Here is a 14856-nt window from a genome sequence, read left to right on the forward strand (position 1 = left end):
CATCTGACCAGCAAGGGCACCTTGTAAAAGAAAATCCACCCTGGTGGGCTTAGTCAGTTGCTGCTGTCGTGCATTACTGCAAGTTCAGGCAAATTACATCTTACTATAAGTTTCATCATGTTTCTAACTCTACATATAACTCAGATACTTGGCTCCTGGTGGATAAACCAAAGCCAAGGCTATAAATGTAGTTGGCCCAAAAAGCAGCAAAAGCAAATTAATTAATTGAATTTAATCATGAATCTCAATTTTAATTGACTATTATTATACTGGTTTCATCACTTATTTATCTTTTGAGAGTCACTAATTATATTATTATCATAGTTTTGACTAACTTTATTTAGGACAGTTTTTTTCCAAATGAGAATATTTTGATACTTTATAAAAGAATAAAAAAGACTTTTCAGAAATTTTACATCTAAATGATAGTTTAACAGCAATGATTCAGGTAAATTCCAACTCCAAAGAGTGGGAAAATCCAGAAATAGTCATAGAACTGCTGAAATCAGTATTGGAAAATCACAGAGAAGGAAAATAGTACCAGAAAACTGGAAACAGGCAAGTGCCATCCAGATCTTCAGAATGGAAAAAGGGGGAAAACTACTACCATAATCCTGATAGCCCTCATCAAATTTCTAGAACAAATTAACATTTATAGACTGTATGCCCTCTCATTCTCGTGTGCTTTGTAAAAGATGGAAAACAAAATGGCAATTTTTAGGAGCCAGCATGAATTTATTAAGTAGTCTGATGAAATGTTTTTTTAAAAAAATCCTAAGAATTATCATGTTCAAGTTTATTCTACTCTGATTATTTAAGTAGCACTGCTATTACATAGCTTCCACGCTCATAAGAAGACTAGACTACTCTTTAGTAAGAAAAGCGACAATGTTTTCTACTTTACATAAAACCTTTCAGAGCTTTGGTGTCTTCATCTACAAAATATGGACAATAATAATCCCTGACCAACTTCCATGATATAAATTATGGGAAAGTGCTTTTTACATTGTTAATGGCATGTTATAATAAAGTAATCTTACAATAAACCAGAAGAAGGAAAAAGAAGGAAGAGGAGAATGAGAGAGGAAAAAATAACAGTAGGAAATGCAAGTGTAATTTTTTTTTAAATTGAGGGTAGAAAAATACCTTCATGAAAGATCCCTTTCATTCATTTTTTTTTTTAATGTAAGGGAAATGAGGCCCAGGGAAAGTAACTTGTGTTGTCTCAGCAAGTTAATGGTGAGAGGAATGAAAATCAAAAAAGGAAGGAAAAAAAAATAAATCAGAAGTCAAGAGGAAATTCATGCAAGAACTGATCCAGGAGGCCTGACAGATCTAGCCAGGCCCTCTCGCTTAGCTCTGAAAATGCTACTCAGCCAAGTGGACCCATGTCGGGCCATGGTTCCTGCACAATAATTTCCCAAGGATCTCAAATGCAAAGTCAAATGGCCCCTTCCATCCTCAGTACTCCCCCCATCTTGTACACATAACTTTCCCTTTACATGTCAATGTCTAGAGAGGAAAAATTAGACCTACATATGATTGCGTTGCTCTCATCCCTCCATTTTGCAAAAGGAAGCTACAAAATATAAAATAAAATCCTTTAGATTACTTTGAAGATTCAAATTACTTTAGCAATTCAAAGAAAATTGTACATTCTCCAAAATACTGTAGATGATTTTTACAGTACCAAACATCTACCTGTTTGATTTATTGGAATAGTAATGTGTCTATTGTAACTTAATGGTTTTTTTCTTTTAATAGCAATTAAGTCAGTAAAACTAACAATGGTAGGACAATATGAGTCATATGTGGAGCAGTGACTTAAGGGATAAAAACTTTTTAAAATATTTTATGTAGAAAGACAAGTTTTTTATTGAGTTATATCTTATTACAGAAGTGAAGATGATGAAAGAGGTATTTCCATGAAATGATAATTTTAGAAACAGTGTTTAAAAAAAAAAATTCTGACCAAATGTTATGTTGCTCTCTAGGACTGGAAAACAGTTGCCTAGAAAACTGTTAGTTCAAATCATCACAACAAAGATGTGTGTTTCTTACTACTTGTATATTGTGAACACATTTGAAAGCCTGCTTTATTCCTATGTTTGTATGCATTTCAGTTTTATAAGCACTAAAGCCACCCCACATGGTAAAGAAATAAAGGGAGAATGATTTCCTTAAATTACTGTTGTTGTCAATGAGACAGATCTGCCACTAGCCCAGCAAACAGCTAATAGCAGATCATAAATTCCTTTGCTTTAAGACAGACTGCCCTGATAACACAGATCAGTGGTTCCACAGGTTAGTTCTGAATACAGACTCAGGGGAGCAATAGTCCCTGCCCAAAAAAGAAAAACCATTTGTATGAAGTGAGTTTCAGGAAATGTAACAGAAAGGCATTCACCCTAACAATAATTTAAACTAATTTTTAAAAAATAAAGCTTTTACTTTCTCCTTTTCATTTCCAAAGTCACTGTTTCAAAAAACCATCCAACTACTTGATGATACTGTCACAGCAGTGAGCGTTGACAAATGCCTAGTTGAAGGCTATGTTTTAGAGCTCAGAAATGCACTGTTGAAGTCATGACTGTAAACAGGATAGTTAGGGACATTTTGACCAAAATAGCAGTTATAAGTCAGTAGAGTCTAATCAGTTAAGCTGTCTGTAATGGTCAACCAAACCTGAGTCTGTCTTAATTCAAAAAGCAACTTTTTTATATCAAATCATACCCAATTCATTTGCTTCAGTATTATACAGAGCAGTTTGGATAAGTAATCAAATGCATGTGGATTATACATAAAGTACCTCTTTGACTGCCTACATTCCACCTTGACCCTAGTGGTTGATCAAGTTGGATTTTTCTTCCTCACTAAATCCCACCACTTCATGCCACCTCTGCCACTACTATGCTATACCACCATCTCCCATATGAAGATTTTAGTCCCTTCTGTACTTCCACTCTTTACCCTATGGTCTATTCTCCCCTTTAAAAGGGTCCCATTGAAAATTTTGGCAAATTATTCATCTGACAAAGATCAATATCCAGCATCTACAGGGAACTTAAACAAATTTACAAGAAAAAAAATAAATAATTTAAAAGTGGGCAAACAGACACTTTTCAAAAGAAGACATACATGCAACCAACAAGTATATTTTAAAAAAGCTCAGCATTACTGATCATTAGAGAGATGCAAATCAAAACCACAATGAGATAACATCTCACACCAGTTAGACGGCCTATAATTAAAAAGTCAAAAAATAACAGATGCTGGCAAGATCACGGAGAAAAAGGGATGCTTATATACTATTGGTGGGAATGAATATTAGTTCAAACATTGTGAAAACTGTGGCAATTTCTCAAAGACCTAAAAACAGAACTACCATTAGACCCAGAAATCCATTAGTGGGTATATACCCAAAGGAATATAAATTATTCTATTATAAAGATACATGAATGCATATGTTCATTGCAGCACTATTCACAATACCAAAAACATGAAATCAACCTCAATGTCCATCAGTGGTACACTGGATAAAGAAAATGTGGTACATACACACCATGGAATTCTATGTAGCCATAAAAAAGAACAAGATTATGTCCTTTGCAGGACATGGATAGAGCTGTACGGAGGCCATCATCATTAGCAAACTAACACAGGAACAGAAAACCAGGTACCACATACTCTTACTTATAAGTGGGAACTAAATGATGAGAACATGTGGACATACAGAGAGAAACAACACACACTGGAGCCTATCAGGGGATGGAAGGAGGCAAAGGATCAGGAAAAATAACTAATGGGTACTAGGCTTAATACCTGGGTGATGAAATAATCTGCACAACAAGCCCTGTGACACAAGTTTGCCTATATAACAAACCTGCATTTTTACCCCAGACTTAAAAGTTAAATAAATATATATATACAAAAGCATCCCATCAGAAGGTCATTTCTAAAACACAGATCTGATCACATTGCTCTCTGATTTGAAATCCTTCCAAAGATCTTTATGGGATGGTCCCAGACCCCAGTCCAACCTCACCTCCTGCCATCCTCCTCCAGTCATTCCACTCCAGCCATGCTCACCTCCTTGCAGCTTCTGGACCACACCAGTCACACTCTGCCTCAGGAATTTTGTTCCACTGTTGTGTTTATATCGATACCTGTATGGTGCAGGCATATGCTGAAATGCCCACTCAGTGGAGAGATTGTTCTGACCATCTTATCTGAAATACTAGTCCCTCACCCACCACCACCACCAAATGCTTTCTTCAGAGCATTTTTCATGTTATATTATTCACTTGACTTTTTATTTAATGACTATCTTGCCACATTAGAATACCAGTTCCATGAGGTCAGGGGCCTTATTCTGGTATTCACTGCTGTATCACTGGCACCTAAAGTGGTACCAGCACAAGGCCAGGCATGGTGGCTTGTACCTGTAATCCTAACACTTTGGGAGGCTGAGGTAGTATATCGTTTGAGTTCAGGAATTTGAGACCTGCCTGGGTAACATGGCAAAACCCTGCCTCTATAAAAATAATAATAATAATAATAATACAAAAATTAGCTGGGCATGGTGTCACATGCCTATAGTCCCAGCTACTTGGGAGGCTGAGGCAGGAAGGTCACTTGAGCTTGGGAGGCAAGGTTGCAGTGAACCAAGCTTGAGCCACTGCACTCTGGCTTGGGCAACAAAGTGAGACCCTGTTTAAAAAAATAATAAATAAATAATAATAATAATAATAAAGTGGCACCAGCACAGAGCAGGCCCTCAATAAATACTATGGGGTATAGAAAGATAGCTTCAGATGTGGAGGAATTATAACCCTGATGCATTGTTCGTGGGAATATATAAAGGTGCAATCATTTTTCCAATGCATAGAACCACCATTTGACCCAAGAATTCCACTACTAGATGTATACCCAAAGGAATGGAATCCAGGGACACAAACAGATATTTGTACACCAATATTCATGGCATCACTGTTCACAAGCGCCAAAAGATGGAAATAATACAACTTTCAACTAACAGATGAAGGGTTAAACAAAATGCAGTATATACATACAATGATACATTATTCTATCACAAAAAGGAATGCTATTTTGATATATGATATAACATGGTTGGACACAGAAAATATTATGCTTAGTGAAATAAGTCAGATAGAAAAGGAAAACATTATATAATTCCATTTATATGAGATACCTAGAAAAAGCAAGTTCATAGAGACAGGATATAGAATAGAAATTACCAGGGGCTGAGAATAAGGGGAATGGAGGGATATTGCTAATCAGGTATGGAGTTTTTGTTGGGGATAATCAAAAATTTGGGTGTACATAGCGGTGTTGGTTAGATAACGTTGTGAATATATATAATGCTACCGAATCTACACATACAAACGTTCAAAATGATAAATATTGTTTCATATATATTTTACCACAATAAAAATATGCATAGCCAAGACCAGAAAAAATGATAGCTTGAAAGAATGATAACATTTCTTTCCAACTTAGACAGGAAAATAGCAACATGCAATATCTGTGACAGTTCAGGTGCACCAATTGCAAGCTAACAATAGGAAGATGAAAAGGGAATAAAGCAGAAAGACAGAGAATATTGTAGATCAAAACAGCTTTGCAAAATGATGCATTGGGGCCAATATCTAGGCAAGTATGAAACCTCTTACCTTTCTCTCCAGCAGTGCAGTGGAGGTTTACCAGCCCCGACAGCTAAGTAATCCTTCGATCCTTCAGAGGATACCACAGGGGTTCATCCTGATTCGGTTATTCATCCAAAACAGACTTCGGGGCTTTGGAACAGCTCGGTTCCACAGGGTCATCCAGGAGCCCAGTCTCCTTCTGGTTTTTTTGTTGTTTTTGTTTTGCCTTCTGTGGAAGGTTCTCCACACGAGAATTGTTGCTGATGTCTCAGCAGTTCCACTTCTACAGGAAGGGGAAATTAAAGAAATTGAGGACAAGCAATGTCTTGTTAAGGAGGTGATACCGGTGTTTCACATATCACTTTTGATCCCAGCTGAGTTTAGTCACATCATCATGTTCAGCTGCAAGGAAGACTGGAAAATCAGACTCTACCTGGCCATGTAATCTGCTAAAATTCTGGATGGGGGAATTATTCTGCAAGGGTAGAATGGATACTGGGGGACAGCCAGTAGTCTCTACTCAACTGGTTAGTCAGGCACTACTGAGACAACCTACTGTCAGACAGTATTCAAGACCCTATGTGGATACCAAGAGAATACCCAGGTTCGAGGAGTTCCCAGTCTTTCATGTGTCATAAGACAGGTACACACTATAACACAAAGTAGACTATAAAATCCATAGCAAGACACAAAGTGCTACCGAAGGAGTTGAAAGTAGAGAGACTGACCATCAGAAACTGAGCTTTCCAAATCCTTTCCAAACTGATGGGCAATCTCTCTACTTTGAAGTCCTTTGGTAGCACTGAGGTTGCTTTAAGAAACAGGGAGAGAAAGGAGATTTTAGGTGGAACAAAGGGCTAGAGGGGAAAATGTGGAAGGCATGTCCTAAAAAAGCAAACTTCATTGATTGGTTCAGTTCTAGCATCCAGTAGGAATCAGAGAATTATTGGAGAAGAGTCCGACGACTCTTTATTTCTATTTGCCTGGCATGGGAACTGACAGAGAGTTTTTGAACAGGGCAGTAATATGGTCAGAGTTGGCTTTATAAAGACCATCAGTGAATACGGAATGGGTGGGAGTAGGTAGAGACTAAATATGGGGGGATGAGATGGAAGAAGGTCAGAGTCAGTGTCTAAAGAGGGTTTTCTGATAAGACAGTTTTATAGGAAATTAAAAAAAAAAAAAAACACCCCTTAAGTTACCCTGGTCAAATATTACACTGAATTACATGTTAATAACAAATATTTATTAAGTGCCTACACCAGGCTTAAGCTAGCAGCTCTCAACCCTTTCTGACCATGTGTAGGAAGAAACGAACTTCCTTCCCTCAATCCATTTTCACAAATATATTTGGAAACAAAGATTTTTATAAAACAGTACTTCAGCCAATTCATTCTGCTGTTTGTCTGCTCTATTTTTTTTTTTTTTTTTAATTGTAGACCAGGCCACTGAATTGTTTATTACTTGAAAAAACACTTATTTAGGTACCATGAGATAGGTAGGAGGGATACAGTATAAGAGCTATCCAATGGCCGGGTGCGGTGGCTCAAGCCTGTAATCCCAGCACTTTGGGAGGCCGAGGTGGGTGGATCACGAGGTCAAGAGATCGAGACCATCCCGGTCAACACGGTGAAACCCCGTCTCTACTAAAAATACAAAAAATTAGCCGGGCATGGTGGCGTGTGCCTGTAATCCCAGCTACTCAGGAGGCTGAGGCAGGAGAATTGCCTGAACCCAGGAGGCGGAGGTTGCGGTGAGCCGAGATCGCGCCATTGCACTCCAGCCTAGGTAACAAGAGCGAAACTCCGTCCCCACCCCCCCAAAAAAAAAAAAAAAAAAAAGAGCTATCCAAGTCTTTTAAAAGGTTACCTCTGTTAAGAGAAGGAAAAACGGGTATAAACACAAATGACCACCAGACAAGATAGGGATATCATGGAGTTCTGGATCTGGAAGGGACCCAAGAAGCCATTTTATCTTAACATTTCATGTAATTAGTGGGAAAACAACGCTCGGATATATTAACTAACTTATTCAACAGCACAAAGCAAGTTAGTGCTACAGATGCAAGATAAGTGGAGCCTCTTGGAGATGTCCTAGGATCTTCTAATGTTGTTAATTTTTTAAGCATAATTTTTAGAAGTATATTGCAATTTTATTTAATTTGCATAGGGTAAATAATGCTTTATTTACCACATACCACAAATACTACTCAGACGTTCTATTCATATAAGTGTAGCTTTTCTTTAAATATTCATTTATAGTATATTATCAGTGGTGTGAAGTGGCAATGGGACACATATTTAAAGTATGAGAAATGGCTTATTTCAGCCCAGTCAGTGGATCTCTGTGACTGAATTCTCTCTCCTTTGAAGTTAGTATCAAAGGTATAAATTTGAGGCTCTTAGGTTTCTCAGAAATAAGCACTAGTCAAATGGACCAATCGAATCCTTATCCCCAAATCCCCATCTCCATCAAAAAAAAGCCGAGGCTGGGTACTATGGCACACCCGTATAGTTCCAGCTACCCAGGAGGTTGAGGCAGGAGGACTGCTTCAGCCTAGAAGTTCAAGGCCAGCCTCGGCAATAAACAATCTCTAAAAAAGAAAAACGGAAAAAAAAGGGCAAAGGTATCTTGATTCCCAGTTCTACTCGCCATTCTAGGATATGATCAGCTCCTCAAAATACTGCGCTCTTTGGAGTCACATTGCTGTTTTTACATTATCCTTTAACATACGAGGTTATGGCTTTGATGTGGCTGCCAAAAAATACTGAATCACATGTTTCAGGTAGCATATCTTGTTGATCGTTTGCACAATTTTTCACCTTGGCTATCTTCTACCTAGAAAAATATTATAAAGTGAACTTCTAAAATTTTACCCAGTAGTAATGTCAGAACTTTCCATTAAATAACCCATGTTAATGTCCTTCATACTAATCTCTCTGTTTTCAATTTTTTAAAGCATTGCTCTATTAAATCATGTTAAATTAAGCTACTCTATCCTTTTCTGATAGAGTTTGGAAAAAATTGATTGTGATCATCTACATTCTTGACAAATTTAATAAGAAAGTTGAGTATTTTGAGACTTAGTTGCAATATAAATATTCTAATGTTTAATCTATTTTATGCTTACAATCATGAAACCCATGCGAGTCATATTTGGATAATTTTTTGCAAATTATCATATGGTGTTAGCATTTGTTTTAAAAATTGTTTAAAGGACAGATATATATATATATGTACATATGATATAAGCTATTAAATGGTTTATTGTAATGTAGGTAATTTATTACATTTCTTTTTAAGCACTTCTGCCAACATTTTAATTAGAAATTTATAGAAATTTTTTGCAAAATATAACAAAACAAAGTTCTTTACAATTGCTTTTGATATTTGTGGCTTAAACACAGTTGTATTGCATTTTTTTAACAACTAAATGACTTCCACATGAAGAGGTATGCTCACTGTCTCTCCTCTCCATTGAAACCCACAGACGTCTTGCGGGAAACGCTCTGACATACATTCCCAAGGGAGCATTCACTGGCCTTTACAGTCTTAAAGTTCTGTAAGTAAACCTAGTGTAATTGGATATATTTCTGATTTTAGTGTCAAATGGCTGCTAATAAACTTGAGTCTCTCTAATAAACTATTTAAATCCATGGGATAATTCATCTAAATTCAAGTCTAAGTCTACTTCATTGGTACCAAAGAACCATATCATATTTGCCTATATTTGTATGTGAAAAAAAATTCATCTCTCATTTTCTAACTTTAATATCTAAAATTTTTGCCTTTCAATAACTACCTTATCAACTCAGACTTTTAAAAGAGTATTTCCGTTTCCCTTTGTGTTATGAAATAGGTAAACATGTCTTCAAAAGCATTTTGATGACTGGGAGAATAAATCACTGTGATGCTGACATAATGAGATCACAGCTTCAAACAGGTTTCAAAAGGGAGTGAATAAGCATCAGCTAAAACAACCAAGTTTGTGTTCCACCTGTGAATAGATAGGGCAAAGCCTAGTGTATAGCAAATACACTGAGCAATTGTTTATTTAAGAAATGTTAATTCATTGAAAATTATAAATATGAGGCTTCTCATTCTTTAATATCCAACTTCTCAATTTGTTTTTCAGAAAACTCATTACTATTGAATACCTCCTTCTTTTGGTACCCATTGTTTAATTTTCTTTTAGTTTGTTCTGTGAAGAAGAAAAGAGGCACATAGAGAAAATAAATAATGCAAGGAAAAGTTTATTTCAGAAAAAAAAATTCTGATTTTCTTTCTTTGACATAAAAGTTTTTAACTGCGATATATTTCTGCTTATTGAAAATTGCATTTCAGTGGCCTAAAAGACACATAGGTTAAAAAACAGTTTACTTATATTTACTATTTTGTTAAAAGTGAAATCCAACAGCAGAACTGTTATTTGACCTCCTTAGGAGACTGGATTTGGCTTCCCTTCCTCTCCTTTAATTTTTTTCTTTTTTCCCTTTATTTTTTTTATTTTTTTATTTTTGTTTATTTATTATTTATTTTGCTAATAAGAGGAAATGATTTTAAGTTGTCATGTTGCCAAAACCTAATAGTAATTCCATATGTGGTAAAATTCTGAGTTGTAGCAGCAGCTCCAATGCATACAGTTTCACAAACCCAGAAAAATATTTGGAACCATTCAAAGTGTATCATGAGAGTCAAGTTTAGATAAGACAACTAAAGTGATTTTTTCCCTATGTTGAGCTATATACCACTAAGTGTTTGGGATACTTGTTAAACAAATTTTACTAGATTCAATTATTTTAATTCACTTAATGAAGTATATATTGGTTATATAAGGTAGTGTGTGTGTGTATCTCCAGACATCATAATTATAATTTAATTATAAATATGTAAAATGAATACATATAATATATATGGATATATATGAATTATATATAAACTAGTTATTATAATTACATATAATTATCATTTTAAATCCTTGAATTCTTAAATATGAATTATACAAGTCTTATACTAATTTTTCTATCATCACTTTTTAATTTTATATTAATAGTTATACTGTTATATTTCTCTAATTACATCATATTACTAGTGAATGTTTGTTTCCCAAAATGCACTAAAGATCCATGAAATTAGAGATGTCATCAGTCTTGGTCACTGGATATCCCCAGCTTCTAGAACACTTCCTTACGTGTAGTAGACATTCAATAAATACTAGTTGAATTGATGATTCAGGCTGATGATCTAGAGAGAATAAGGGAGTTCTAGGCTTTTCAACTTTTTCTTCAGTTTGTATGATATTAACTCAATGCTATATGTTTATTAATGGAATATCTATTGTGTATCAAACATAAAAGTTGTGCCTTCATATCTGATACGTACTTCTACCTGCAAATGCTTTTTACCCAGAATGCTCCTGCACACACTTTGCTGCTTCTTAAGGTGCATTTTACCTGAACACTCCAGAGAGCACTGCATTAATCTGATTCAAAAATGAAAATAGTAGGTTATTCCTCAAGCTATTAAAATGTATCCTTTCCATCAGAAAAAAAAAATGGTATTTAGATCCTCTCTTTTATCCACTCTTCCTAACCAATGTTTCCTGTCTCCTGTACAGTCAAGGGTTCAGCAAAGCCTACTGCTTGTGATACTCAAATTAGCATTAAACAAATTATTACTGAAAAGACAAAGATCAATGAATATTGTTCATGCCCTTGAAGAGTTTATAATCTAGTGAGAGACTGCAGAAGCAAGATAGTGGGACGAAGATATTAAAACAGAGATCACTTCTGATTCTTGTGGAAAGTGTGTCTGGATATCTGTGCAGGGTACCGTGAAACTACAGAGGTTGAGGAATTGATGTCATCCCATTTGGTGGCTCAAATTTGGCTTCCTAGGAGAGAGGCTTTCCCAGAGATGACCCAGGAGCTGAATCTTGAAACGCAACTGGGAATTAGCCACACAAATAAGATGGCCAACTGAGGGAACAATATGTACAGCAACACAGAGTCAGGAAAGACCTGGGATGAACAGGTAGCTCCAAGCAGGTTAGTACTTGAGCATTCAGGAGAAGCTGGAGAGCATTTGGAGAAGAGCTTGTAAAGACAGAAAGAGTCCCAGTTGCAGGGATCTCATATGTTAAGTCAAAAAATATAGACATTAGTATGTCCTAGGCATGATGAGGAGCCAAGGAAAAGATGTATGTAAGTGAGGGAAGCCCATGTTCAGACTTTGTACTATAGCTGGGTCACTGTCAGTACAAGGAGAATTCAAGAGGAACAAGATCCTGCCAGGAATTGTGTTCACTCTTCTCTTTACTTTGCTGATCTAAAGACTAATATTCAATGAATGGACTTAAATTGTCAAATTTTTAAAGTATTTTAGTTTTTGTCTTAGGTTGTTTGTGCTATGATAACAGAATACCACAAACTGGGTAATTTAGAAAGTAGAGAAATTTATTTCTCATAGTTCTGGAGGCTGGTAAGTCCAAGATCAAGGTGCTGGCATCTGGTGAGGACTGCTCTCTGCTTCCAAGATGGCACCTTGAACACCAAATCCTCTGGAGGGTAGGAATGCTGTGCCCTCCTTTGGCAGAAGGTAGAAGGGCAAAAGGGAATACACTCCTTCCAGCAAGCCTTTTTATGATGGCATTAATCTATTTCATATGACTGTACTTCAAAAATTTTCAAGGCAATAATACAAAATATTTATAAAGCAAACCTTTAATGAAATTCATTGAGATCACCATTTCTTATTTTTCTGCTAACTTAATTAAAACATCTCCCAAAAGGCTCTACCCAACACTTACCAAAGGGCCCCACCTCCCAACGCTGTTGCATTGGGGATTAAGTTTCAACATGAATTTTTGGAGGAGGCAAAAACATTCAAACCATAACAGCATTAGAACACTTTTTCTCAGAAAGGTTGGTTCTGCCTGTTACAGAGTGTTTTGGAAATTGGTGGGGGCATCTTTCATTGTCCAGGTGATCGGCATGTAGTAAGCTGTCCTGCAATGAGCTGCACAGCCCAGCCTAAAGAATTCTCCCTCATTCTGGCTTCTGACTGTCCCTCCAGACCAAATATAAATCAATAATACTTTAATGTGTAACTGTATTAAACGTTTTACAAGAAGTTCTGCACGTGCTTAATAATTTGCATAGGAAAAACTCAATGGAAAAAATATTTTCTCTCAAAATAAATAACTTAGTTTATACATCCTGTCTGTTCCTGACATTTTAAGATTTGTAACCACACATTTAGTTTAAAATAGTGTTGGTGGTTGGGCATGGTGGCTCATGCCTGTATAATCCCAGCATTTTGGGAGGCAGAGGTGACTGAATTACTTGAGCTCAGGAGTTTAAGACAAGCCTGGGAAACATGGCAAAACCCCGTCTCTATAAAAAATACAAAAATTAGCTGGCCATGGTGGCACATGCCTGTGGTCCCAGCTACTCAAGAGGCTGAAGTGGGAGGATTTCTTGAGCCCAGGAGGTCAGGGTATGAAATGTAGCCTGAGTGACAGAGCAAGACCTGTCTCAAAAAAATATATAAATAAAATAAAATAGTGCAGTAGAAGAATTACCTCAAAAGCCACAAAACAAATTAAAAATATACAACCATGGAAATGTGCAACCTTTTTAAAATAACTATCATTAAAGTAGCAGAGTAACAAGAAACACAAGGATCTCATTGAATTTCATCTACAAAGTTTGCATTATAAATATTTTGTATTATTGCTTTTTAACGTTTTTAGAGCACAAACATATGAGATTTATGTTATAATAATTAAATAATGATTTATTTATCTGAGGGTGGCCAGTCTGTTGCTTTTTTAATCTTGGTCTTTTACTACCTAGCAAAGTCTACCACCCAACTTCTGAGAAGCAAGTTTTGTGACTATATTTCTTTTTCCAATCCAACCTCAATTCTCTGTTGCCTATGAAGGAATATGCTCTCCAGGGCCTTTTAAAGTACTGGGGAATGAATGCTTACTTCAGAATGTTATGGAATTTTGAGACGGGATAATGGTCTCTATGATATTTCAACACTATTTTGCTCTAAAACATAGACAATCATTTTGACACTATGCATCTATAAGGAACACTAATTTGGGAGAATATTCATGCTCAATTGTGAGAGTTACACTTCTTGATTTTCTCCACTATGTTATTTGTAATTTGATGTAGTATGTTATATTTATTTTAATAAAAGTTATTTTCTTCATTCCCTTATAATACATAATAAGTATGGTCTGTTATTACATATCTGTACTAGTCCATTTTCACACTGCTATAAAGAACTACCTGAGACTGGGTAACTTATAAAGAAAAGAGGTTTAATTGGCTCATAGCTCCGCATGGCTGGGGAGGCCTCAGGAAACTTACAATCATAGCAGAAGCAGCAAGGCATGTCTTACACGGCATGAAGAGAGAGAGAGAGAGAGCAAGGGGGGATCTGCCACACAGTCTTAAACCATCAGATCTCATGAAAACTCACTCACTATCATGAGAACAGCATGACAGAAACTGCCCCTATGATGCAATCACCTCCCACCAGGTCCCTCCCTTGACCTGTGAGGATTGCAATTTGACATGAAATTTGGGTGGGGACACAGAGCCAAACCATATCAGTGTTTCAACTAGTTTTTATTCTAGTATCCATCTAGACCCCTACTCTTGTATTGCCATTCTCATACAGAATGGCTTCTGATCACACTATTTTTCTCACAACCAAACTTCTTCATTAAAAGTCGAGGCCAGGTGTGGTGGCTCACGCCTATAATCTCAGCATTTTGGGAGGCTAAGGCGGACAGATCACCTGAGGACAGGAGTTCAAGACCAGCCCGGCCAACATGGTGTGTGAAACTTCATCTCTATGAAAAATACAAAAATTAGCAAGGTATTATGGCACACACCTATAATCCCAGCTACTCGGGAGGCTGAGGCACAAGAATATTTTGAACCTGGGAGACAGAGGCTGCAGTGAGCCAAGATAGTGCTATTGCACTCCAGCCTGGGCAACAGAGTGAGACTCTGTCTCAAAAAAAAAAAAAATGTAGAGGCAAGTATCTGATTCATTCACAAAAATTGTCTCCTGGAGTGGTCACATATGAGCATCATCTATATAATGATACATATATCATTTTGCTATAAATTACTTTTCTTATATTTCTTTTTTTTTTTTTTTTTTT

At 36.4% G+C, this 14856-nt stretch overlaps 1 protein-coding gene across 2 annotated transcripts in view; it reads left to right on the forward strand.

Annotated features, from left to right (window-relative positions):
* The window catches only part of LGR5 (leucine rich repeat containing G protein-coupled receptor 5), a 144086-nt gene that overhangs the window by 74122 nt on the left and 55108 nt on the right, over positions 1–14856 (forward strand). For both annotated transcript variants that reach the window (XM_017510073.2, XM_037731903.1), the window contains exon 3: positions 9157–9228. In XM_017510073.2, the coding sequence (XP_017365562.1) occupies positions 9157–9228 (72 nt within the window). The remainder of the gene's footprint in view (positions 1–9156; positions 9229–14856) is intronic.

The sequence above is a fragment of the Cebus imitator genome, unplaced genomic scaffold, assembly GCF_001604975.1.
Source record: "Cebus imitator isolate Cc_AM_T3 unplaced genomic scaffold, Cebus_imitator-1.0 Scaffold429, whole genome shotgun sequence".
Lineage (NCBI taxonomy): Eukaryota > Metazoa > Chordata > Mammalia > Primates > Cebidae > Cebus > Cebus imitator.